The sequence below is a fragment of the Cydia pomonella genome, chromosome 25, assembly GCF_033807575.1.
Source record: "Cydia pomonella isolate Wapato2018A chromosome 25, ilCydPomo1, whole genome shotgun sequence".
Taxonomy (NCBI): Eukaryota; Metazoa; Arthropoda; class Insecta; order Lepidoptera; family Tortricidae; genus Cydia; species Cydia pomonella.
Window position 1 is genome coordinate 5,706,122 of NC_084727.1, and position 25,542 is coordinate 5,731,663.

The 25,542-nt window shown below is 39.3% G+C and overlaps 1 protein-coding gene across 1 annotated transcript; it reads left to right on the forward strand.

The window, feature by feature from the left end:
* The first annotated feature begins 297 nt into the window (after nt 1-297).
* LOC133531300 (transmembrane protease serine 9-like) lies at nt 298-25,542 on the forward strand. Its single transcript, XM_061869432.1, has 18 exons — nt 298-413; nt 3,609-3,745; nt 4,221-4,248; nt 4,289-4,401; nt 5,555-5,672; nt 6,324-6,512; nt 7,778-7,895; nt 9,461-9,566; nt 10,165-10,346; nt 10,846-11,010; nt 11,750-11,928; nt 19,430-19,457; nt 20,998-21,102; nt 21,356-21,462; nt 21,823-22,049; nt 23,437-23,615; nt 24,681-24,845; nt 25,257-25,542. The coding sequence occupies exons 1-18, from the start codon at nt 409-411 to the stop codon at nt 25,419-25,421; spliced, it is 2,316 nt and encodes a 771-aa protein (XP_061725416.1). The 5' UTR covers nt 298-408; the 3' UTR covers nt 25,422-25,542.

The following is a 25,542-nucleotide window of genomic DNA, read 5'->3' on the forward strand; positions in this document are numbered from 1 at the left end:
ATAAAAGGATTTGCGAGATGCACAAGTAGGTATTCAGTCTGTTAAGAAAATATTTTACTACTATGTTCAATGTTGGTAAAATGTTGTTTACAGATAACCAAATTTTACCTTCCAAGAAATAAATTAGCTAACAGCTATTGCTAACAGGAAAGAAACTTGCAAAAATTTTTGAATAGTAAAGTAATATGCTAAAACTTGCAATATTGTCAGAACGACCTTATATGCCATAAATGTAAGTTACATAGGTATCAAAATAATTAAAGTATATCAACGACGTCTTTCGTTAACGACCTCAAGTAAACAAGTTCGATTTTCCTTAAAGCAGGCAGTCGAGCGCGGTCCGTCGACGCGCCACCCGCCATCTTGAACGACATTAAAATCTAGTCAAAACATTTACTTTTAACTGACATGAGGTGAGTGAACTTTCATAAAATAACTTTAACTTGTCATTAAACGTGTTGCTAAAATTTTTAGGTATAGTAGCTATGCGGAGTTGAATTGTTACTCTTAATTTATTTATTATCGCAATTTATTACAACCTGTTGAGCGAGTTTGTGACGACTTCATGAAAGTCCCATATACTTACTATACTTGAACTTGCTTGCTTTCATTTATTTTATTATCATGTCAAGTTCGAGGAATTGTGTGTAAAGTAGGTAATTTTCTTCGTTGTCAAACTCATATGCCTACTTCTCAATTGCAAATCTATATATATACCTACAGATAAATCCGTATGTAAATAAATTATCGTTACCAAACATCCAAACGTGTATAAAGAGACGCAATAAGTATAAAGTGTAGTCTTTCTCCGCTAAGTGAAAAATCGAAACATTATACGAAGGGGCATGGGCTGGCTGTAGTTAGGTAAATTACGTAAAAATAGTTTCTTAAATGTTTATATCCAGACACTTATCCAGAGAGGAAAATGGGCACTACTTTGGTTTTACTTAGTAAGTAAGTAAATATTCTTTACTGCACCACGAAGAAAACAAATTTAAAAACAGATATGATCTTCATATAGGTTTCAAGAGGCAATTACATCCACACTTTATCAGGCCCGATTTCGGGCCCGAGCAAGAGTATTTTTCCAAATATTGTTAACGATGTGCCGATATTGCGTGAAACGGATAACGATTATCAGGCTCAAAATCGGGACTGATTTCGGGTCCGATATCGGGAAGTTTGAACATGACTGGTAAAGGCGTTTTTAAGTTATTACATAGTCCCTTCTCAGTAAAAGGACTTATGTACCTCGAAATTGCTCCACCGACCCGAATCTTATACTCTCGTATATGATGATGCGCTAAACTGAGCATGATTTTTATGTACAGTCAGCTGCAGAGAGAAGTGACCCCCCCTGCATGCAATCAGCCTAAGTGAGGGAAGGGGGGGGGGGGTCACATCTCTGCATCTGACTGTACATACATGTAAGCAATTATAATTAGACAAATAAATACTCTTGCCCGGTTTTTTTACAGGATGACCGAGCAATACTTTGACAAACAATTCTAAGGAATATTTTTCTTTGGATGTAGTTTGGCGCTAGAACGGAGTGAGAGCGCCAATAATCCCAGACTGAAATGGTGCCTTTCACCCGAGTTACACTCTACTTGTCGAATATGAGGAAATTAAAATACATATAAAAAATATGACTAAGTATAAACTTATACCTAGTATTTCTTGAGTTTACTTTCAATTAACAATTCAGTTAAATATCAGAATAGAAATTGTGCAATAAATCCATTTAATATCAAATTTTAATTGGTTATCGTACCTATATAAAAGAAAAAAATGTACTGGGAAAGTAAAATGCTCTATGAACATAATATTTTATTTAGGGGACACTATGCAGTATAACGGTGCGAAATGTTTGAAAAAGTTAACATAACTAAATTCTAATTTTTCCTGAATTTAAAATTATTATTCTTTGGTGACATATAACTTTGCTGCTTTTTTGCGAAGCTGATGGTCCCGGGTTCAAATCCTGGTAAGGGTATTTATTCGTGTGATGAGCATGGATATTTGTTCCTGAGTCATGGGTGTTTTCTATGTATTTAAGTATTTATAAATATTTATACATATATTATATATATCGATGTCTAAGTACCCTCAACACAAGCCTTATTGTGCTTACTGTGGTACTTAGTCGATTTGTGTCATAATGTCCTATATAATATTTATTATATTTAACTTTCCTAATAAAATATGAATGTAAGAGAAGTTACGAGTATGAAATCCATTATCGTCTCAAATGACCTTAATTCGTTGATAACCTATACTTGATTATAAAGTGTAGAACCCGGCACAAATATTTATAGAATTATAATATCCGTAAAATTAAATAAACAACTGATGAGAAAGTTTCATTTTACCAACAAGAGTGGCAAAGTACTTAATAAATTGCAAATTATAGTAAGTAAAATAATCTATTAATAGTTGTAAATTATGTCAACGGCACCAATCATGGGGCATTTAAGAGATAATTTGGAGTATTTTTGATGTTTCACCCACACCTGTCAAATTAAACCGCTTTACGTTTGCGTTGAATGTCCAATTCGTCCTTTATGTTTTCTATTGTATTTAATGAAAGCTACTGCAGTTGGTTTCAATATTATTAACCGATTAAAATTGTTTTTTTTGCTCCAGTCATGGGATGTATCGCGCCATTAATTTTCAAACTAACAAAATAATCAATGAAAAATTAAATTTATGCAGCTCTTTGGCTCTTGTTTATGGTAAAATGTTGCCAGCGATTAAAAACTAATATAATAATAGGATAATTATTCGATTAATGTATTATAGTTGCTAAATTATATTGTGCCTTTTGTAAGTGAAAATTAATTTTCATGAACAATGTTTGTCATATTTCTCGCCTGAAACACAGGGTATACTAGTTCAGGCACCTGTAAACCATCACTATTTTTTAAGTCATTGTTTGATATGAATGTATTAAACATGGAAGACGTGTTTTTAAATAAACTAAATGTTTTTTTTAAATAAAATAACTTTTAAATTTTACTTTCTAGTTTTTGACATTTTTATATTTATTTCCTTATAACTATTTTAATTTTAGTTAAATAATTCATGTTAATTTATTTTTGGTAATTTGATTTGCTTTGACTGTAGGTATTTTATTTGACTAGGTAAGTATTCTAATGGCTAGGGGTAGCTAACCGTCGCTGACATATCGTGTACCTAGATGGTTTGTTTGCCACCAAATATCGTTGCGCTCCGAGTGCTCCGACCAAAGGTGACCCTGATCAGTTGAAAGCTTTGCTGTTCACTGTCTGACTCTTAGAAATCAATTAATTTATTCGTGATAATCTTCAACAATAATTTCGAATTTTGCGCGTGCGTAGTTAGCGCAAGTTATTTCATAGATTTTTAATTCTAATTAACCATGTTACCACCAGTGGTGCCGCAGCGACACGTCGTCTGCTGCTACTGTCGGCGGTCGAGTTCTAACTTTCATCTTAAAAATAAATAAGTACTTCATTCAGAGCTAAAGCGTATATGCTGCCTTGTAGGAACGCCTGCGTTGAATTAATACATCCTTTAACAGCAAGAGTCTCCATAATATATAAACAATGCTTGCTTTCAACGTACAGGTACTCATTAATCTTGGCGCTGCTGTGCCTGTCTTGGACGAGAGGTCAGAACATTACCGATGAGGAGAGGAAGCGTCTAGAGGCTCTCTTCGGGACTGATGACAAAGATGGCGACTTTGACCTCACGCCAGGCAAAGGTAAGCTTCAGAACAGAAGCAAGCGTGATTATCCAGAGCACATATGTAAAAAGGTTTACGCCTCTCCTGTAAACGTAAAGTTAATTCACTGTAGCTACTCCTCTTCTTTTAATCTGTGTGATAGAATCATTACACACATTGACCGTTAACTTTTATCCACGGGAGTATTGTCTTGAAATATGTGTAGGTATTATCTGAATATACTATATTCTTCCCCTCGCTTCTACGGCTTTCTGTCCTTTTAGGAGTTCCAAATGTTGTCTCTATTTAGGTACTTAAGGATATGTAAATATTTATCAAAAACACCGCTCTTTTTCAATTCATAAAATGTTCTAATGCCCCAAATGGGTAGCCGAAGAGGTCATGAAATAATCAACGCTCTAAGATAGGCATCGATAGGGTAAACAGAACGAAATACTTGCCTATCCCTAAATAATATTTATCAAAAATACACTTTTCTCCATTTACCTTAAAGGCTTGCAATTTTCCGGAACCGCTCCTAAAACAAACCATGGTTGCATACCTAATCCCAGCAATCGTCTTAACAATAAGGTATATTTCTCCAGTGCCTTCCACACCGTCCAGAGGGCCGGAAATCAGTCCAGCTGAGAGGGAGCGTCTGGAAGCCTTATATGGCAAGCCGGACACTACCAATGGTGAGAATCATGGCAGCTTCCTGTGCACAGTCACCTTACATAAGAATGTACAATGAAACAACGCAAAAATATATCTTATGCCGACACGCAATCAACACATACTTATGGTGGTATGTACCTAAATATCCGTGTCGCATTTTTCTTGATGTGTCAAATGAAAGCGACGCACCCTTAAAACGCGATAACGAACTTCTAAAAGAATTATGTGCTAGCATTACGTTCTTATGCTATGCTTCTGTAATATTGTGTTATTGGTGTCACATATTTTTGATTCGTTGTGCAGGATGTGTCAGTTTAGGTGACTGTCTAATCAGATCAGAAATCAATGCATGAGATCTAAGTACCTAACTAGTGTTAATTTTTTTCAAGCTGTCATATAACCCTCTTGCACTAAACTATGAAACATATAAATAAAACGTAGTGATTATATGCTCTTTACATATAAATTACCTGAAAAATAATTGTGTAGACCAAGCCTAGTCATTCACAGAGCATGAATTACATAGGTAAGTATTATGGCTGACATTAGGTATTAACATCTGATAGGTTTTAGGGTGAAGGTTTTTCCTAAAGGTTGGGCTTTAGCGTGCTAATGCTAATTAATTATCCTGCAGATTTAAAACGAAGGTTGTGTTTATCACTTCATAATAAATATTGCTAATTGCTAGTTAAATTTTACTTGCTACTTGGATTCGAATTAAGTATACCTAAGTCCCATTTCGTTGATCGACGATGTGCATTTTATGGTTGTTATCTAAGAACCGGATGATCACGATTAGATTCGGATATTGTATATGGCATTTAGTTTTATGCTTTGTCATCTGGTATGCAAAAAAACCGGATAAGTGCGAGTCGGACCCGCCCGCCGAGGGTTCCGTACTTTTAGTATTTGTTGTTATAACAGCAACAGAAATAAATCATCTATAAAAAATTTAACTAACGTGAAATTATCTATAACTATCACGGTTCATGAGATACAGCCTGGTGACAGATGGACAGACAGACGGACAGCGGAGTCTTAGTAATAGGGTCCTTTTTTACGGAACCCTAAACAAGAAGATTATCAGACTGACCATGGCATCACAGATTCAGGTTCTTAATTTTAGCTCTCAAGTGACCTAATTTAAACCAATATATAATGATTCGTTTCCAGACAACTCCACGGATTGTGAGACGAAGGATGGTAAGGCGGGCGTCTGCGTGCTCCACTACCAATGCAACCCGGAGATAGGTACCGTCAACACGGATGGAAACTCTATAATTGACATAAGGTAAAGGTTGTTCCTCAGACATATTATGTCCATACAATAAATACTCTCCTAGATAACACAACGGATTGTGAGACGAAGGATGGTAAGTCGGGTATCTGCGTGCTCCACTACCAATGCAACCCGGAGACTGGTCCCGTCAACATGGATGGAAACTCTATATCTATACCAAACTCTATACTTACTTGACATAAGATAACATAAAGAGATTTTTTTCCTTTCAGCTGCCAATACATTACTCAAAGGTTTAACTTACCATTTCATGATTTAATGCCATTTATTATTGCTAATTAATACCAATTATTAATACGATGACATTAAAAAATGTTTCTTGCAAAACTCATCTTAGAAATTGCCTGGTTTCCCGATGCTTGCTCTTTTGGATGATAATTTATTATAAATGCTCCCTTTTACCCTACATTCCTTCATTCGGGTCTTAGATAGTAGCTAAACTTGATTTTTTTAGGGTACAGCCTGTGCAAAAAGAGAAGAGTCATACATCCCAAGACTCTTCTTTTTCCGCATAGACTCTTTAACGAAGTAACGGCACCGGCAGTCTTTACCGAAGGTGGTCCTTTGAGCCGGATATATTGTGACATGTCACATTAGTTTAATGACATAATGACTAACATTTCAACCTATATTTCTTGACAGACAACGCGAATGCCCCCACTACCTGGAGGTGTGCTGTCTCTTGGACCAGAAGCAGGACAAGCCCCCTCCCCCCGTGGTGGAGCAGATGGAGTGCGGATGGAGTAACCCTGGCGCGCAGGCCTTCCGTATCGTCAACGACGGGACCTCGGCCGAGTTCGGGGAGTACCCGTGGATGGTCGCCATACTCAAGTAACTATATAGATAGTAGGATGACACATCAGTAACACAGCCCTAGAGAATCAGGAGTGTATCATCGTCATTGATGGTTCTTCGAGTACCGATGGATGGTCATCATACTCAAGTACGTCAAACTGTCTGTCTCTATAGTACGATATGACAGCAACATAACAAGTGAGTTACGGACGATATTTAATTTTTCCTGCGCATCCAGTATAATAATTATAATGAACTGTGTGTGTCAGGCATGTTCGATGAGACGCACACGGATATTAGCGTTCACGCGATAATGCGAAAACGTGTCGCGTCTCTAGTAGCGCTCTGTCCCTTCTTTGCTCCTTCACTTCGCTCCATATTCGCAACTGCAAATAGTGACAGGACGCGAAAATTGATCGCCCCTTCCATTACTATTGGAACAAGATGCTTATGTTGTCCACCCAGATTTCTATTTAACATTGAAAATGGTTTTCGTGGGGGAGTGTAATTGGGCTATATTTCCGAAAGTTATAAAGATAGACGAAAGGCAGTGGTGTAAAAAGATCCAGGAGTTCGCATTGCATGGGATCGTAGGGTACGGAATTTTCGAAAATCGGTTTTATATATAATCATCCAGAGGACAGCCGTGGTAGTATGCCATATTAAGGGATCATAAGCTTTAAAATAAAGTGGCATTTAGTTTTTGAACTTGTTTTTTATTTAATTTATTTTGAGATTATGGTATTGTAATTAACAAATTGGATTATTTATTTATTTCGGAGATCCAATAGCAGGTAATTTGTCTATAGGTTTTATAAAATGTGTTACAAAAAGCCAATCGTTTCACCAGTTATGACACACGTCAAAGACAAATCTTGCACACCTCGATCTCTTTTTGTGTACGGACGAGTCACAACATGCACCGCCATAGGCACAGTTGTGCCACTGCTTTGGCAGAAGGGAAATAGTATGAAAGCCGTCTCCCTTCCCTGTGTTGCTTGAAGATTGCTAATTAATACCAAATTAATTAGAAAAAGTAAGAGCGAATCGCCTAGCGTGGTATGGGTATGTGATGCGGAGGGATGAAAGTCACACAGTAAAGTCAATTTACATTGTTTTTGTGTGAGAGCGCCTCCAGTATTGGAGCGCACTGGTAGCGTCCCATTCGTTGGTTTACGCCTGAGACTTCTAGCTTGAAGGCGCCAAAGGCGCCCGGCATTGTATCACGCGCAGCGTGCCCAGCCAGCATTTCGGACTCCGCCTATTCTCTTACTTTTCTTGTATGAAGGCTCTGTTTTCAGGCGGTCTGATGGCAACATGGCGTGGTCTCAGAGCGACTACATGGGTGGCGGCTCAATCATCCATCCGCAGGTCGTGCTAACGGGGGCTCATAAAGTTGACGGGAAAGAGGCCAATGAGGTATGTCTATTTCAATAGATCCATTTCCATCCTAAAACAAATTATTCAATGAACAGAGCATTATCCATAAGGCGGAGATGAGCGGAGACGACTATGACGTGCGGAGGAGGAAAGTTGTCATGCCAACCAATGCTATTAGTTGATTTCAGGCAGCCCAGCGCAGGTTTCATCCAAATAATTGGCGCCCCGGGCCATTAGATTCGCCCCTCCATTAAGCCATGATTATGCATTTCATTTAAGGAAAAAAACTCTGTTTTGCCGCCCTTTGCAGCCTGCCGTCGCGGGCCATGGCCCTCTTGTACCCTAGGTACATACGTCTCTGAGCATCTGTAACAACCTTCTTTCAATATCTCACTGCTGTACATCCAGCGAGGGTTCAGAAAAAACAAAAAAGCAATTCTTCAGGACTGTAAGCAGATAGAAGTACATAAGAACAGGTACTGGATCTCCGTGCACTCTTAAGGAGACAGTTAGCACCCTGAAAACCTTGCTAGATTTTGTGGAGAATCTGGGATGGTTAGAGTAATGCTACCTCATGTTTCACGCAAAATCGGCAAAATAGACACAATAGTTGTCGATTTGCGGAAAATGCCCAGTAAAACCATAGAGAAACAGGTTAGCAAGTTAGAGAACATTCTCCGCTATTTATGGAAACTTTCATGAGAAGATTCACAATACACTTAGATAGTTCCCATTCATATTAGGGGTTACTACTCAATGTTAACTGTTGAAGTGTTGACGACTGTTTCATTAACATTAACGTCTATTTCATATGACATAGAAATTGAAACTAACTGTAACGTTCCAGGGTTAGCCAACTAACTCGGAATGAACCGTTTATACACTGACTATAATATAACCCTGTAACGCGCAAGTGCCGATAAGGTTTGTGAATAAACACGCAGACAAAATAACGAGAACAGTATATATTTCATACCCATATACAGGGTGGACAAATAAGAATGACACACTTTGTTTTTAAATTTTAATTACATTAAGTGGAAATTTTATTAAATATTTTTTTCATAAATATATTATTCAGGGTTGGCAATCGTATACGGAAGATAATTTCTGCCAAATGTCTACCACTAGCAGCAAGCAATTTTATCTCAAATGTTTCTGTTGTTTAAAACACGTTGTTTGCTCGATTAATTTTGAAAAAAAGTGACAGTGATTGGCACCCAAATTCCCCAAATTTTGCAGCTCTTGACTTATTTCTGTGGGGCTATCTAAAATTACGTGTCTATGCTAACGAGCTGCTGAAATTTAAACAGTTAAAACCGACTATTCGACACAAATGTACTAAGATAATGCCAAAAATGTGCAAATAGATGCTGAACATTGGGATGATAAGGGCTTACATTTGCCTGCTGTTAGAGGTAGACATATGTCAGACATTATGTTTCGCATGAATTTGCCAACCCTGAAGAATATATTTTTAAAACAATACTTAATAATTTTTGAACTTAATACAGTTAAAATTTAAAAACAAAATGTATACTTCTTATTTGCCCACCCTGTATTACTCTATGGTAAAAGTAAGTAATGACCGTTCGTGCTTTTAGGTAAAATGTCGTGCTGGCGAATGGGACACGCAGACGCAGAAGGAGATCTACCCTCACCAGGAGCGCAACGTTAAGAAGATCGTCAAGCATCCCGATTATTACAGACGTAAGTTTTCAACACTTAATGGTCTCCTTCTCATTTTAGTGCTCTTACGATTACAGCGTCACACATCTTGATACTTAATTCAGTAGACGTATTACGACGTATAGCTGCATCCCTGTCGGACTGTCATCAGTTACTATTAAGTAAGATGTGTGAAGCGCTTTACCGCTACCTCCACCAAAACGTTGTTCATGCTTACGGCATAGATAATAAGACACGACAAGTTTGCCCATAACAGCGGGCACGGGCATGAGTGCTGTCGCGTATTGATTTCTTGCACCATTCAAACAAATGACTAGAGTCAGACCCAGCTGAGTTGGCAGCGATTTTGATATCCCAGACGGTGCAAGTGTTAAGTAAACGCCTATAGAAGATTGACGTTTAAAATAACACGTGTATTTTCTGGGCTATCAAAATCGCTGCCAACTTAGCTTGATCTGATTCTACTGGTGTTGACCTTACCCCTTTCCCCTATTTAGTATGCCCTTGTCCTCCGGCCTTACTTTGAGCTGCGTGTTGATAGGAGTGTTGTAAAGGTTATCTTTCTATCCCCTCAATTTCTTCCCAAACTTCTGTATTCATTTGAACTATATCTCCTCAGCGTCAGTATACAACAGCGTTGCTCTCCTAATCCTGGAATCGCCGTACACGCTGGGCAACGCGCCTCACATCGGCGTAGCCTGTCTCGCCCCGCACACCCCGCCCGCTGGCGCCCGCTGTCAGAGCATGGGCTGGGGCAAGGAGTTCAACGACAAGGACAAATATGCTGTGGTGCTCAAGAAGGTGAGGGACGGGGATAGTGGTTTTGCTGCTGCCTTGCTTTGTCCACCGTTGGCACTTGATGTCAGAGTATGGGCCGGAAGGAATTAAGCGATAAGGACAAATATGCTGTAGTGCTCAAGAAGGTAGGGGGCGGCTAAAATAACGATCAGTTGCAGTAACGACACTTAATCGACTGATGGAACCGTAGGCTCCATTCTACCCTGAAGCCTCCACTCCCTACTATGAAGAAAGTCCACTGTTCAGGACGCAAAAAGACACCGAAGTAAAGTTAATTATTAACGCACTACAAGCCTCAATCAGGTAATTCCATCTTTTGTTCGTTTCAAACACATAAGTCAAAATGACAGATTAAAAGCGAACCGATAATTTATTAGCTAATTGAGGTTACAACTGCTACAAGCGCGTTTATGAATGAGGAGTAAAAAGTTTAAATTTGCTTTTGGGTGTAGGCAAATAGGGTACCTTCAACTCTAATTCTTAATCTAACCAATGTTTCCAGGTGGAACTCCCTTGGGTCCCTCGCGACAAATGCCAGAAGGAGCTGAGAAAGACTCGCCTTGGCTCGCACTTCGTGCTGCACCCCTCGCTAACGTGCGCGGGGGGTGAGGCGGGCAAGGACACCTGCGGGGGCGACGGAGGGTCGTCCCTCGTGTGCCCCATAGGAGTAAGTTGAGACACTCGCTTCACTCGGCAGGCTTATGCAGGTAGAACTCCCTTGGGTCCCTCGCGACAAATGCCAGAAGGAGCTGAAAAAGACTCGCCTGGAGTCGAGAGGAGTCTTAGTACTTCAATTACGAGCTGCCAAGTGGTGGTGAATTTTTTATTTTTTTTTTATTTTTTATGGTAGAGGAGGCAAACGAGCAGACGGATCACCTGATGGTAAGCGATTACCGCCGCCCATGGACACCTGCAACACCAGAGGGGTTGTAAGTGCGTTGCCGGCCTTTGAGATGGGAGTACGCTCTTTTCTTGAAGGTTTGAAGGTGTTTATTTTCGTCAAGTTTCTATGTAATTTGGTGAATAGATAGAGTTCCTTGTTCTGTAGATTCAAGCGCAATTTCACCGTAGATATGTCTCAAGCTCAGAAGCTTTAGCTCAGTCAGAAGCCCAGAAGCTTTAGCTGCGAAAACGTACCTAAGTATATGGAATTATCGTAACACTGCACATATTTTTCCCAAATTGGGATTTCGTTATTTTTTCTCCAGAACAAGGAGCTCTTCAAACTTATCAAATTTTATCCTTTTGCCCAGGTTCTAAGGCGATATAGGTAAAAAACTTAAGTAAGTCACCTGTTGTATGTAGTAGTGACGTGTTCGAATAGACATTTGTTTTGTTTGTTTGTCTTTTAAACATATATTGTCTATTCGAACACGACCATACATTTACTATTACGTATTTTTCAGAACGTGGATCCGAAGCAGGACTCCCTCCGTCTCGCGATCTACGGCATGGTGGCGTGGGGCATCGGCTGCGGCGACGCCGTGCCCGGCGTCTACGTCAACGTGCCCCAGTTCTACGATTGGATTGGAGAGAAAATGGCTGCTGAGGGCTTTACCACCGACTCGTACACCTTTAAGTTATAGACTACTTCGACTGTGGGGACGTGCCCGGGGTGTACGTCACGTGCCCTAATTCCAAGATCGGATCCAGCTTCTCTACCAACTCTTCAAATTATAGGTAGTGACATCGGTTCGGGGACGTGCTCGGCGTGTACAATCAGGTCAATCAGCATCAAAGGTACCGGATCAGGCTACGTGCAAAAGTACCTATCAAATAACTTAAATAACACTGTGAAAGAAATTCTGATACCCGAAATAAAATCGTAGAATTATTGTTTCCGTGATAAAAACCCTGTTTTCCCAGGGACTGAAACTATCTCCAAACTAAATTTCATCTAAATCGGTTCAGCTGGTTAAGAGTGAAGAACTGACAGACAGAGTTATTTATACGACTCGAGACGTAGGGTGCAGAGTCGGACCAAGATAAGTTGGCAGCGCTTTTGATAGCCCAGATGGTGCAAGGGTTAAGTAAACGTCATCATTTCATAGAAGATTGAAGTTTAGAATAACACGTGCACCTTCTGAGCTATCAAAATCACTGCCAACTATTCTTGGTCTGACTCAACTAACGTCGGCTCCCTCCAATGTTTATCCCTTAAACTTTATTTTAGGGGTGGATGACTTTCCTACAAAAATGGGGACCCATTAAGCATTACTCACGTTAGAACGGGCCGTGTCTTAGGGCCACCGCATTCCACGAACGATGTTTTGCCTCTCTGTCGCACTTAAGTATGAATTATCAAGTGTGACAGAGGCAAAACTTCGTTCGAGGTTCGCGGCAGGCCCGCGGGACCGAGGCGTCCGAGACCTTTTCACTAGAAAGCATTATGTGATCCTCGATTACCCATTATAGAAAATAGTGTCGGAAGCCTCGATCCAAACATGGACGGTTCCAGAGCGTAAGTCATCGTATACTCTATTTAAGTATTGTGTTTATTTATACACAGTTAGATGTGTATATGTATGTATATAATAACGAATTGAATAGGTAAGACGAAATTGGAGGACCTTTGAAATCCCCTTTTCGTACAAACGTACGTAGTCACCATATTCGTCTCTGGATATAAAATTTTTTTGACACAATTTGTTACATTTCAACAGCAGCTATGCCCCTAAAATTTGTATTTCGCTCTTATTTTTTACAATATTAAAAAAATCTAAAAATGCGAAACGTAGAGGCATAGCTATAGTTAATATACATCAAATTATGTAAAAATCTTTTCCATAATGTCCAATCCAGAGAGGAAAATGGGGACTGTGTTTTTATGGATAAGCCGTCCCCTATTCTCTTAATACTCTATCTCATAGGTTAGAAAATATTGGATAACCAATGTGAATGGTTAAATTTAGTTGACAAAGCAAACATAAATGTTATTAAGAATATAATTATTAGATATGACTTTTATACGATAGAAAATAAATGAATAGTTACAAATATTTGTTTAACTGATAATCCTTGTTTTTTCGACAATTGACTGCAAATCCGGTTTTTTAGAATTCGGTGAAACCGGTTTTGTGACCCCTAAGACTTACTACTTATTGACTTGATAATATAAATATGTACCTATTTAACTACGTATGTTGTTTTTTATAAATTTGACGTGTAATATGAATATTTTATGAATAAAAAATTGAAATTGATAAGAAAGTACCCTTTCACGTGGATAAGGAAGAAGATTAACCTTTATTATAGTCCTTAACTTTTGGGTATGTCTACAGGAAAGACGTGAACATAGTTTTCAGTTTTACCCAAATGTATCGCTTCGGGCAAGACTTAATCCGGTCTTAACACCTACCGAAACTTACCAGAATTATTATGAGGCAATACACTACCATAAAACTCCATTGCCCTAATTAAAACCAAAAAATATTACTTTGCTTATCCCCGAATAGATTACGTGCAAGTCAATCGGTACTAACCAGTTATACTTGCGTATTTTTACATGCAATTAAAATGTTCCCATTGCCGGACCTTAAGAAATACCATCGAATTTGATAGGTAATAGGTATTGCGCCCTATCTGTGCTTACGGCTGCCCTATCTTAAATTTAATTCTGGCTGTCAGGCTACGGCACTGGTCTTAGGATAGATTTTACCTAAACAAATCTCCCAGTGTAACTCCCGAAAGAGCCTCCCTACTACCTAATACAAAAAAATACATGTGCCATTCTCAGTTTTTTCATATCCACAACCCTTTTGATTCCTTAGTTATGTTTAAACAGCTTTGAACAATTTGACCAACCGTTCGCAGACGTTTCGCCTTGTTAAAAAATTAAATACGAATGAATTTTATCATTTTAATTATTAATAATTATTTACTTGTAATCAATTTAATCATTTTGTCATCGTAATAGCAAAAGCGGAACTATAGTTATTTGGAGTAACAATATTTCACGGTAGCGGTCATTTCCAAATTTTTATTTTTTGGTCGTTTTTAAACAACTTGATGAGAAAGTTAATTATTAAAAATAATTGATCAATTTTATCACTTTGGCACAAGCACAAGTTTAGGTTTTATTATAAATATATTTCACGGTTGCGGCAATTAGAACATTGATGTGAAATCGGTTCCGGCTATTCGATAAACTATTACCGCTTAATACAGACATACATGCTCTATAATACAAGGTGTCCGCGAGGAAGCGGAAAAAAATTAACCACGTATTCAGGGCTAAGATAGTTGAAATGAAATAATAAATGAAATAATTTATTATAGCATGTGGAGAATGGGTTACAAATATTAGCTAAAATTGCTACTCTAGTAGTCTCACCAAACTCTACCTTTTCAGGCGTACATACATTTTAGACGATACACACACACACACACACACACACACACACAATCACATTATATAACATCGATTTGAAATAATTTAATTCTATAACTAACATAAATAAATTAAATTATATTAAAATTAAATTAACATGTCATACATTTTGAAATTATTAAACATTAAGTATCATTTAGAAAGTCTTTTATACTATAATAACATTTTTGTAATAGCCATTGTTTAATTAAATTCTTAAATTTATTAAAACCACATTCCTTAAACATGTCCGGTAACTTATTATAAATGGCAATACACATACAGTACGCATTTTTAGAGGAAAGTGCTAGCTTGACCGCGGGCTTATATAGTTTGTGCTTGTATTGCTCCCGGACTTGACGGGGTCGTAGCTGTTGTATTTCCATAAACTGGGTTTTATACTTGTGCACGAATAGTGAAGCTTCCAAAATGTACAGACAAGGGAAGGTGAGAATACCATTATCAATAAAAATTGGACGACATGAGTCCAATTGCTCCATCCCAAAAATTGCTCTAATGCAGCGTTTTTGCACAAGGAATACCTGGTCTCTCTCTGTACTATTTCCCCATAAAACTACACCGTAGCGGAGAATTGAGTCTACATACCCATGATATGCAACTAATGCTGCTTGTATAGAGACAGTTCTAGCTATTCTCCTTAGTGCATATATAAAACTACTTATTCTGGAACAGACATTATCCACCTGCTTCTGCCAGTTACAGTTACAATCAATTATTATACCAAGAAACCTTGTATGATGGACTTCTTCAATAGGATCGTTTTCGGAAAATATGCTAAGATTTTGTGAGTTACCCCGGTCAGTATGGAATTGCATATAATTTGTCTTATTTAAATTTACTTTTAAATTATTCATATGTAACCATTTAATTGTTTCTGACAATGTCCTATTTATGTCATCATTATATCTAGATATATCTTTACATTTGATTATAATGGAAGTGTCGTCTGCGAATAAGATGCATTCCTAAGACAGATATTTTGGCAAATCATTAATATATAGCAAGAAAAGTAACGGTCCTAATATGCTTCCCTGTGGTACGCCATAGTTATTTTTAACATACGTAGATTTATATGATGCTAAATTTTTAGATTTAGGACAATATTTGAGCGTCTCCACACATTGGCATCGATCAGTGAGGTAGTCTCTAATCCAGTCAAGAGCTGGGCCACGAATACCATACCTATATACTTTGGTTAATAACCGCTCATGACTCACAAAATCAAAGGCCTTACTCATATCCATAAATAGGACTGTAACTGGTATATGCTCATCTATAGCTGTTAATACGCTTTTCATTAGCTTAAACGTTGCCAAAGAGGTACATCTAGATTTCCGAAAACCATGTTGCTGGTCGTCTAACACATTCTTACTTTCTAAAAAGTAAGTCTCTTTTTCTAGTTGGCTTTTTATCATTTGTCACCATGCCTGTCACGTTCTAACAAACTAAGTATGTAGGCGCTAAAGTGACGGTCATAGTGACAAGTGATAAAAATGGAACCATGATGCTACCGCTGGGGTCATAAGAAGGAAAAAATCTTATACAAATTTAAGTCAATACCGCCAAAAAACAAAATTTTCTTTTTAGGGTTCCGTAGCCAAATGCCAAAAAACGGAACCCTTATAGATTCGTCATGTCCGTCTGTCTGTCCGATTATATCACCGCCACGTTTTTCCGAAACTATAAGAGCTATACTGTTCAAACTTGGTAAGTAGATGTATTCTATGAACCGTATTAGGATTTTTACACAAACATAGAAAAAAAACAAAAAATTTTGGGGGTTCCCCATACTTAGAACTGAAACTCAAAAAATCTGATGAAATTTAAAGGATAGGTCTTTAAAAATAATATTGAGGTTTTTAATATCATTTTGTTCTAAACTGAATAGTTTGCGCGAGAGACACTTCCAAAGTGGTAAAATGTGTGCCCCCCCCCCCGTAACTTCTAAAATAACTGAATGAAAAATCTAAAAAAAATATATGACATACATTACCATGCAAACTTCCACCGAAAATTGGTTTGAACGAGATCTAGCAAGTAGTTTTTTTAATACGTCATAAATGGTACGGAACCCTTCATGGGCGAGTCTGACTCGCACTTGGCCGCTTTTTTTTTTAAATTTTTGTATGTTTTTAAACATAATAAGTACATGTTCTTGGAAAATGTATAGATTAATATGAATTGGTATTTTCTTTTTCCTAAAAACTAGTCTATTCAAAGGGTTCCTTGTTACTTTGATATCTGTCAATAAGGCTGTCCAGCCTAGGTCCCATAGTGGCTACATAGCCATCAAAAAGGCGTTATTCACTAAAACTCATTTTTTTTAAATTGGTATTAACTCTGAAACTAGGCGAATTAAAAAAGTTTATATGATATTTTTGTTCTCTAAATACGATCCGGAGACCAGAATATACCTACTGTTTAAATCTTTCCGTTTCCTCGCGGGCACCGTGTATATTCACAGAAGCGCCTACTGAGCGCATTTTTATATATCCTACATGCAAAATTCAAGTAATTCATGAAACATATACTTTATACCACAAAAAATTCAAAAATTCAAAATTCAAAATTCAAAATTTTATTCTGCAAGTAGGCCTCAAGGGCTCTTTTACAAGTCAATACAACATTTATAGTAACATCATATAGTGACATGAAAAATACACAACAACATTTTATAAATACAACAGCCAATACCTGGGTAAACATTACATTATAATAATCTTAAAATAAATAATTACTACAATACAATAGAGATGTATAGTCTCTATGGTTAAAAACACATTAAATCTGGAGATGTAAAAGGTCCCCAATGTCAGAGTACTAATATTAATAAAATTTGGAGGTGTAAAGTCTCTCCAAGTGTCAAAATAAAATTTATACTAAATAAATAAACCGCGTCTGGACTGTTAAACTAGCAGTCTCATAAACTAATGCTACATTCTGTACATAACTAGTATGTACCAAGTCAAGTATATTATACAATATGACAGAGACGTATAGTCTCCACGGTTAATACATTAAGTTTGGAGATGTATAAGGTCCCCACGGTCTGAGAAAAATAATAATACACAATAATAAGATTTGGAGGTGTAAAGGTTCTCCAAATGTCAAAGAATAAAAAAAAAAAAATTGTATGAAATACATATTTCACGTCAAGAGACTGTTAAGCTAACAATCTTAAAACTAGTTCTACAGAATACATAACTACTATGTATTTAATATGTCAATGTCATCATCAAAATAACTAAAACATAACAAACATTAATACATAAGGTTGAACAGCTAGAAACAACAGCGCCATATGCCTCTCCGGGACACTGCACGCAAAACTATTACAGCTTTTGAGACTGGATACTTGGCCATGATTCCGTGTCTCCCAAGTAGTCATCTATTTTATAGTATCCCTTTAAAAAGGATGGAAATTAGAAAAGAATGGACAATTATCGTTGGGCGCGTATCACAACTAGAAGAAAATTAGAAGAGACTTGGCAAATAATAACTTTAAATTATAAACTTTCAAAGGTTTTCTCTCGGAAATTATTTCAGCAAATTTAGTCTAGTTTAAAAACGTCCGAAAAGGTGTTATCAACTTAACTGACTTAAGACTAGTTATTTTATTTAGAGTTATAATCGTCCAAATTGAAAAAAATAGGCTGTGACAGACGAACAGACAGACAGACGCACGAGCGATCCTATAAGGAGTATAAGGGTTCCGTATTTTCCTTTTGAGGTACGGAACCCTAAAAACGAAACTGTCGCGGATTCTTCGATTTCAAAAATATGTTGGCTGCCGACTGTCGCCAATATTTGGCCGCTAACTTCACACCGGTGATTTTTGAGGAAGCTGCGTTCATCGCTCTAGGTCACAAACTTGGATTATTCATTGGGCCAACACATCATAAACAAGTCTGCAAACAATCGGAACAGACGCAAACGCTTATGTAATAAAGTTACTATATTAGTTACAAAAGCAAATAATTTAGGTAAGTATAGGTTATTTCGGAAGTATTGAAACTGAAACTGAACTTAATAATAGAATCTCCTGATGTAGTTCTGAGGGCCTACCGCGAACCACGTTCGACGTGTTGCCTCCCTGTCATACTTACGTACGAAGTTTACAAGTGAGTAGAGGGCCTACCGCGAAAATCGAAGTTCGTCAATTGCGGGCATTTTTCTCTGTCACTCTAATTACGTCTTAGTGAGAGTAAAAGAGAAAGATCCCCGCAAATTGCGAATTTCGATTTTCCCGGTAGGCCCCCTGATTCCAATTTTGGTCGCACTTTTGATATTTGACGCATTCAATTCTAGACATGTGACATCAATACTAACGTGTGGCTTCTTCTCTGGAGATGGACATGTACAGCCTGATGCAATAATATGTTACACGACGAATGGCGCAAATATATCTGACACGATCTTATTTGTAGAGCAATAAGAGCTTGACACATATTTTTGCAACCTTGGAAGAGTAACATATTATTGCAGGTGACTTGACTGTACACCTTTTTTGGAAATTATTCGCCTGAAGGAGGGGAAAGGGAATGGAATGATCACAGTGAATGACATATCCCACGAGGGCAAAACCAGTTTTTAACGAACAAGTGGCGTCAACTGGTGAGCTAAAACGGTAAGAGGCTCCTTATTGTGGTGCCCACTCAATGAGGAAAATAAACAAATTATATCTTCCGTAAACCAGTTTGTTGTGTGAGGTTGAGAACACAAAGGTTCGTACTAGTGCTTATAATATAATATATATTTATTGTGTAACTTAGGAAAAACTATGTTTCATTACACCAGCTTATAAGCCTTCTTTTTACTTCTAAAACTCATGGGAAAGTTGTATTTTATCCACAAGTGTGACAAAGTAATTTGAAACGAAAATTTTGAGTTGACTCCTCTCCTCATGTCGGCTGGTGTAATTGACTTTGTTGTTATGTTAAATGATAAATGTTATTCTAAGTGATGTTAAATAATTAATAAATATTAAGTAGCGTTAATTGAATTTGATTTGTAACGTTAAATTATAAGTTGAATGTAACTATCAACGGGTTATTCGCGGACGGTCTAGAACGCAAAATGACTAGTGTAATATTTTACCTACATCGGTTATAGTCTACCGGTCTAACGGACTAGGACGCAAAATGCCCACACATTTTTTTCCGTTTTATCTTAACTTTATAGCGATGTCGACGGAGCCCCACTTCCGCGGGGCTCCTATTCTGTACTGTTTGGCCTTCGGCCATTTGAAGATACCTAACGAACCTAACCTACCTATATAAAATGTTGTGGTCATTTTGCGTTCTAGACCGTTTGCGATGTAGACTAATAGCGATATAAACAAAATATTACAGTAGTCAGTTTGCGTTCTAGACCATCCGCGAATGACCGCGCGAATGACCGCTAGATGGGTTTATATTCGAAATAAAATCATTTTTATTATTCTAGTCTCCTCGCGTTGGTGTGGTGAAAAATGGCATGTCCCGAAAGTCAGAAAGATACTTTTTTTTATTGATTCAAAAAATGTACACAGCATGACAGCGAACTAATACACTGTGAAATTTATAATAGACAGTATTTATACAAACGTATTTATACAATAGTTACATAATACAGTCTAGAAAGGACAAACAGAAGAAATGTAAGAAAGAAAGACTAATACAAGAGATTCCCGCTTATCCAACGTCTCACAGAACTTCATACATTCTTTACACAGATCCATCCAACTACTTGCAAATACATCGCATTCCGATGCTGATGCGAGGAGCGCGTTAATACCTATATTGTAGAGCGCGGACAAGTGGTGATTTGCCATAGGACATAGTGCGTGTTTTAGATGACGACTTCGCGGTCGGAAATTAAATTACGGGCGTTAGCCACATAAGACTATCCCGTTCGGTCATTTCCCCCCACCGCTTATGCCAACACATTAGTAAACCATGCAAAGTTGCAATTTGGCTCTGATATAAAAATCAATCATGCCGACAAAGTGATACAACAAAAATTTTTTTTGTGAAAAACAAGAATTTTTTTTTCTTAGGGTTGGGCCCTACACATAAAGTGTTTTTTTTTCGCTTTAACCCTATGGTGTGGGTTGTTGTTAGATATAGATCTTTCAAAACAAATAGTGGTTTTCGATAAATATTTATGATTATGTGAATATTTTCGAAAAATAACGCTTGGAAAGAAAATAAATATTTGTCCCTCCCTTCTCGCTTTTGAACCATGGGCCCAAGTGACACCAAAGCAAATAAAATCTTTTTCCAGATGTACAAATTCCTCTCAACCCTTGTGTTTCTGGGTCTCCTGGCATTATCATTCGCGCAAGGAGGTGATCTGGACTCCATCACCAAACAGATCAACACTGGACAGGTAGAGAACAGGAACATTTTCTTTTAGTAAATAGAAGCCGTGTAGTCTATGTAGCCGCCGTGCAGGTGAGGTTCTCGACGACTCAAATAAAACTTCGATTTATAATGAAATCCAATAGTGAAATCGAGATACTGTCAAACGGATCATCATTGACCGCGTCAAGTACATGACACTTGATATCAATCTGATTTTGTTCGCACTTTTGAAATTTGGCAGGCAATCTTGTACATTGTAGATCTGTGTGGGCTTACAGAATCGCAAGGGTTGCGGCTGGCGCAACCCCGACGGGCTTGGCTCCCATGTAACCGCCGCCGATGAAGCCAAGTTCGGCGAATTCCCCTGGACGGTTACCATCTTCAAGTGCGTATATTATAAAGTCCAACAGATGATAATCCCGCGGTCCCTTCCATTGACAGTTAATTAAGTTCAAAGATGACATGTGCACTGGAACAGTGACGAACACTCAAGACGTCTATTACCAAGTCTATTAGCCTCACCAATAGCTTAAAGGCCAGAACACACCGGCTGCGTGTGCCTATAGTCGTGCACGTGCACTAAAATGTTGTAGCCGTGCACGCACACGTCACGCACTCGTATGATGTTTTCAGTTCGTTTCATAGACTCATACTTGTATTTTAATACTTCTCATTAGTAGCAGTCACATAAACAAGGTCCTATTAATTATTATGTTAGGATGATTCACTCCATATATATTCTCAGGATCGAACCACTAAACAACAAGTCGAACAGTGAAAAACACAACGTGTACGTCGGCGGCGGCTCTCTCATCCATCCGAGTGTGGTGCTCACCGCGGCACACCACGCGTCCAGTAGCAGCAAGTTACGCGTGCGCGCCGGCGAGTGGGATACACAGACCGACAACGAGCTGTATCCACACCAGGACCGCGATGTTAAGGAGGTGGTCGTGCACAAGGACTTTAACAAAGGTATGTAGCTGCCTTGAAGTGTTCACGACACGGCACACCACGCGTCCAGTAGCAGCCAGCTACGGGTGCGAGCTGGCGAGTGGAACACACTGACCGACAACGAGCTGTATCCACACCAGGACCGCGATGTTAAGGAGGTGGTCGTGCACAAGGACTTTAACAAAGGTATGTAGCTGCCTTGAAGTGTTCACGACACGGCACACCACGCGTCCAGTAGCAACCAGCTACGGGTGCGAGCTGGCGAGTGGGACACACAGACAGACAACGAGCTGTATCCACACCAGGACCGCGATGTTAAGGAGGTGGTCGTGCACAAGGACTTTCACAAAGATGTGTAGCTGCCTTGAAGAGTTCACCACACGGCACACCACGCGTCCAGTAGCAGCCAGCTATGCGTGCGTGCTGGCGAGTGGGATACACAGAGCTGTATCCACACCAGGACCGCGAAGTCAAGAAGGTTGTCGTGCACAAGGACTGTATCAAAAGTAAGTGGTTGCCTTAGACCGACCGCGAAAATCGATAATCGAAATCCCGCAGTAGAAGTAGTAGAACCTCTTGATTATAAATGCAAACTCCCGGCACTCCACATGTTTAGTGAGATCCAGCTTCGCGTGCGCGCTGGCGAGTGGGCAACGCAAACTCAAAACGAGTTATATCTACAACGGGATCGCGATCTCAAGGAGGTGTGGATATGTATCATGTATGGTAGAAAAATGGACTTCAGAAAACTCATGCACTTGTGCAGCATAGGGCTCGGGACTTGCCCCGATCCCTATATCAGTAGCAGAGCATCAGCAAGCACAACACACACTCGGACACAGCCTCACCAGCACGCCACATACGCCAGCTAAGCTACCGGTCGCCTTTACCGCTGCCCAGAAACCTGGCCCCGCTCAAACGGTATCACCAGGCTAGGGGTCGTGGGGTTGGGTAACGATCGGTAGCGAAGAGCTGGCCCACACACCAGCAGCACACACCGTCCCCCAAATGAAGGCCAATAGACCTCCCCACCGGTCGGTAGGGAGCGACCCGCGACAGCCGCCGCAGCCGAAAGGCCGCTTCCGCCACTCATACCTCCCGCGAGGGAGGTATCGAGATCGACGTCCAGTCCAGTCCAGTCTTGTACAGCATAAAATTGAAATTGAAGAGCAGTACCTGTACGAAGTCTGTAGGTACGTACCTACACTACTTGGTAATAATAATCCTATCGCGTAAAAGAAACATAGTTTCAGTAGGGCTAAGATGGTCGACTTCTTTATCATTTGTCACCATGCCTATCACGTTCTAACAAGTATGTAAGCGCGAAAGTGTCGGACATAGTAACAAGTGATAAAAATGGAACCATGCTGCCACCGCAGATGTGTACTTATTTTAATTTCTGTTCCAGGCAATCTGTTCTACGACATTGGGCTCCTCTTCCTATCATCGCCTGTGGACCTGGCTCCAAACGTAGGCGTTGCGTGTCTGCCCAGCGTGGGCGCGCGCGCCGCCGCCGGCAATCGCTGCCTGGCGAGTGGGTGGGGCAAGGATTTCGGAAAGGGAAATTACCGGCCTGTAATGAAACGGGTGGGTCTTCTTTAACGTGACAGGACGATACATGACTTTTACGAATGTTTTATTGTCTGCTTTTTCCTATACCATCCGGTATATAGAATAGTGGCGTTTTATAAATACTGACAGTCAACACACAGCCTAAACATTAAAGGTCGATCTTCTTCTTCAATTAAGTAGTGATTGATTTGTGTAAATTAAATCCGTAAGAGGATGAGAAGGGGGTTGAAAGATTTCAGCTACTTCTGCTAGAACGAAGCCGCGGGCAGATGCTACTTTTACTATAAACGTTAGGTACGTAAGGTAGATGTAGATATATGTAGTGTAGGGACGTCCAGCCGGAAACTGGCGGGCTGTCGATCGAGTGCTGCGTTCATTTAGCCCCATTCCCTAAAGTTGGAGCTGCAGGTTACTGTCCCGGCGGCATTCCAATACTTATTCTCCTCAAATCTTCTTATTTTCCTAAACAGAAAGACAAGTTTATATTCGACGTCCTTTAGTTCGTTTTCTTTTAGTAAGTCTCTACCGAATGTAAGTATGTATTATATTCTGCTAGTAAGTGTAAGAGGCGTCTACTTATTCCCACTACATTACAAATGTCTATTGAGAGTGTTATAACTAGGTAATATTACCCGTCAGTAGTCTCAAACTACTCTTACCTACTTTCAGAAAATCCCTGGTTCATTAATGATTAAGGAATCATCATCTTCTTCCCATTCTCTCTGTGTTTCCATCTATTTAACTCCGTTCGTAACATCCGCTGACATGAGGCAGAGCCGGTTTTGGTACGCAAGGTATCAAGACTATCAAACATTATTAGAACTTTTAATATCTAGTAAAGTAAGAACCACGTGAACTAACGTAATTTTAATATTCAAAGATAAAATTAAAAATCACCGCTTTGGTTGTGACCTTTCGGAACCCCGATTCGATATATTATTTTAATTTTTACTTTTTTACAATTTTTCCTTCATGTCATGTCATAAAAAAATGTAGTATCGCTTACAGACGTATCTGCTCGATAAATTATTACATATACGTAATGTTTGGTAAATAAATAATTCTTCTTTTGGTTACCAGGCGGAGGTTCCAGTCGTAGACCGAGCTCGCTGCCAACAGGAGTTACGTAAGACCCGTCTTGGCGACATCTTCGAGCTGCACAGCTCCTTCATGTGCGCGGGCGGCGAGGCCGGCGCCGACACGTGCAAGATCGACTCCGGCGCGCCCCTCGTCTGCCCTGCTCAGGTACTAACTGATCATCGGTGCAGACCCGCCTCGTCAAAATCACCGAGCTGCACAGCTCGTTCATGTGTGCTGGTGGTGAAGCCGGCGCCGACACGTGCAGTCGGCAGCTCGCCCCTTGTCTGTCCTGCTCAGGTACTAACACACTTAACTGATCGGTAGAGTCCCGCCTCTTCAACATCTTAGAGCTGCACAGCTCCTTCATGTGCGTGGGTGAGGCCAGCGCCGACACGTGCAGGGTCGACAGCGGCGCGCCCCTTCGTCTTCCCTGCTCTTAACTCATCGGTGGACCTTTTACAATAAGGTACGTTTGTCAGAGGAGCCTTAGTACAATTGTCTAAGTATAATAATGTATAGGACATTATTATACTTACACAATTATACTATAGTTAATATTTAATTATTTTATTCCAGTACGAGCAGAATCGCTACATCCAGCACGGTATTGTGGCGTGGGGCATCGGCTGCGACGAACAAACGCCGGCGGCGTACGTCGACGTCGGGCATCTCCGGGCGTGGATAGACGACAAGGTCCGCGGCCACGGATACGACCAGAGTGTTTATACGTACCTCGATTAGAATCAGATATTTGTAATGGGGGTGATTTTTTAAAATCCCCTTTCTGTTTTTTTAGGAGAAACGGTGAGTCTATGTAAAGTTTATTAAAAGGAAGCAAATTAAATCAATTTGTCACCGTTAA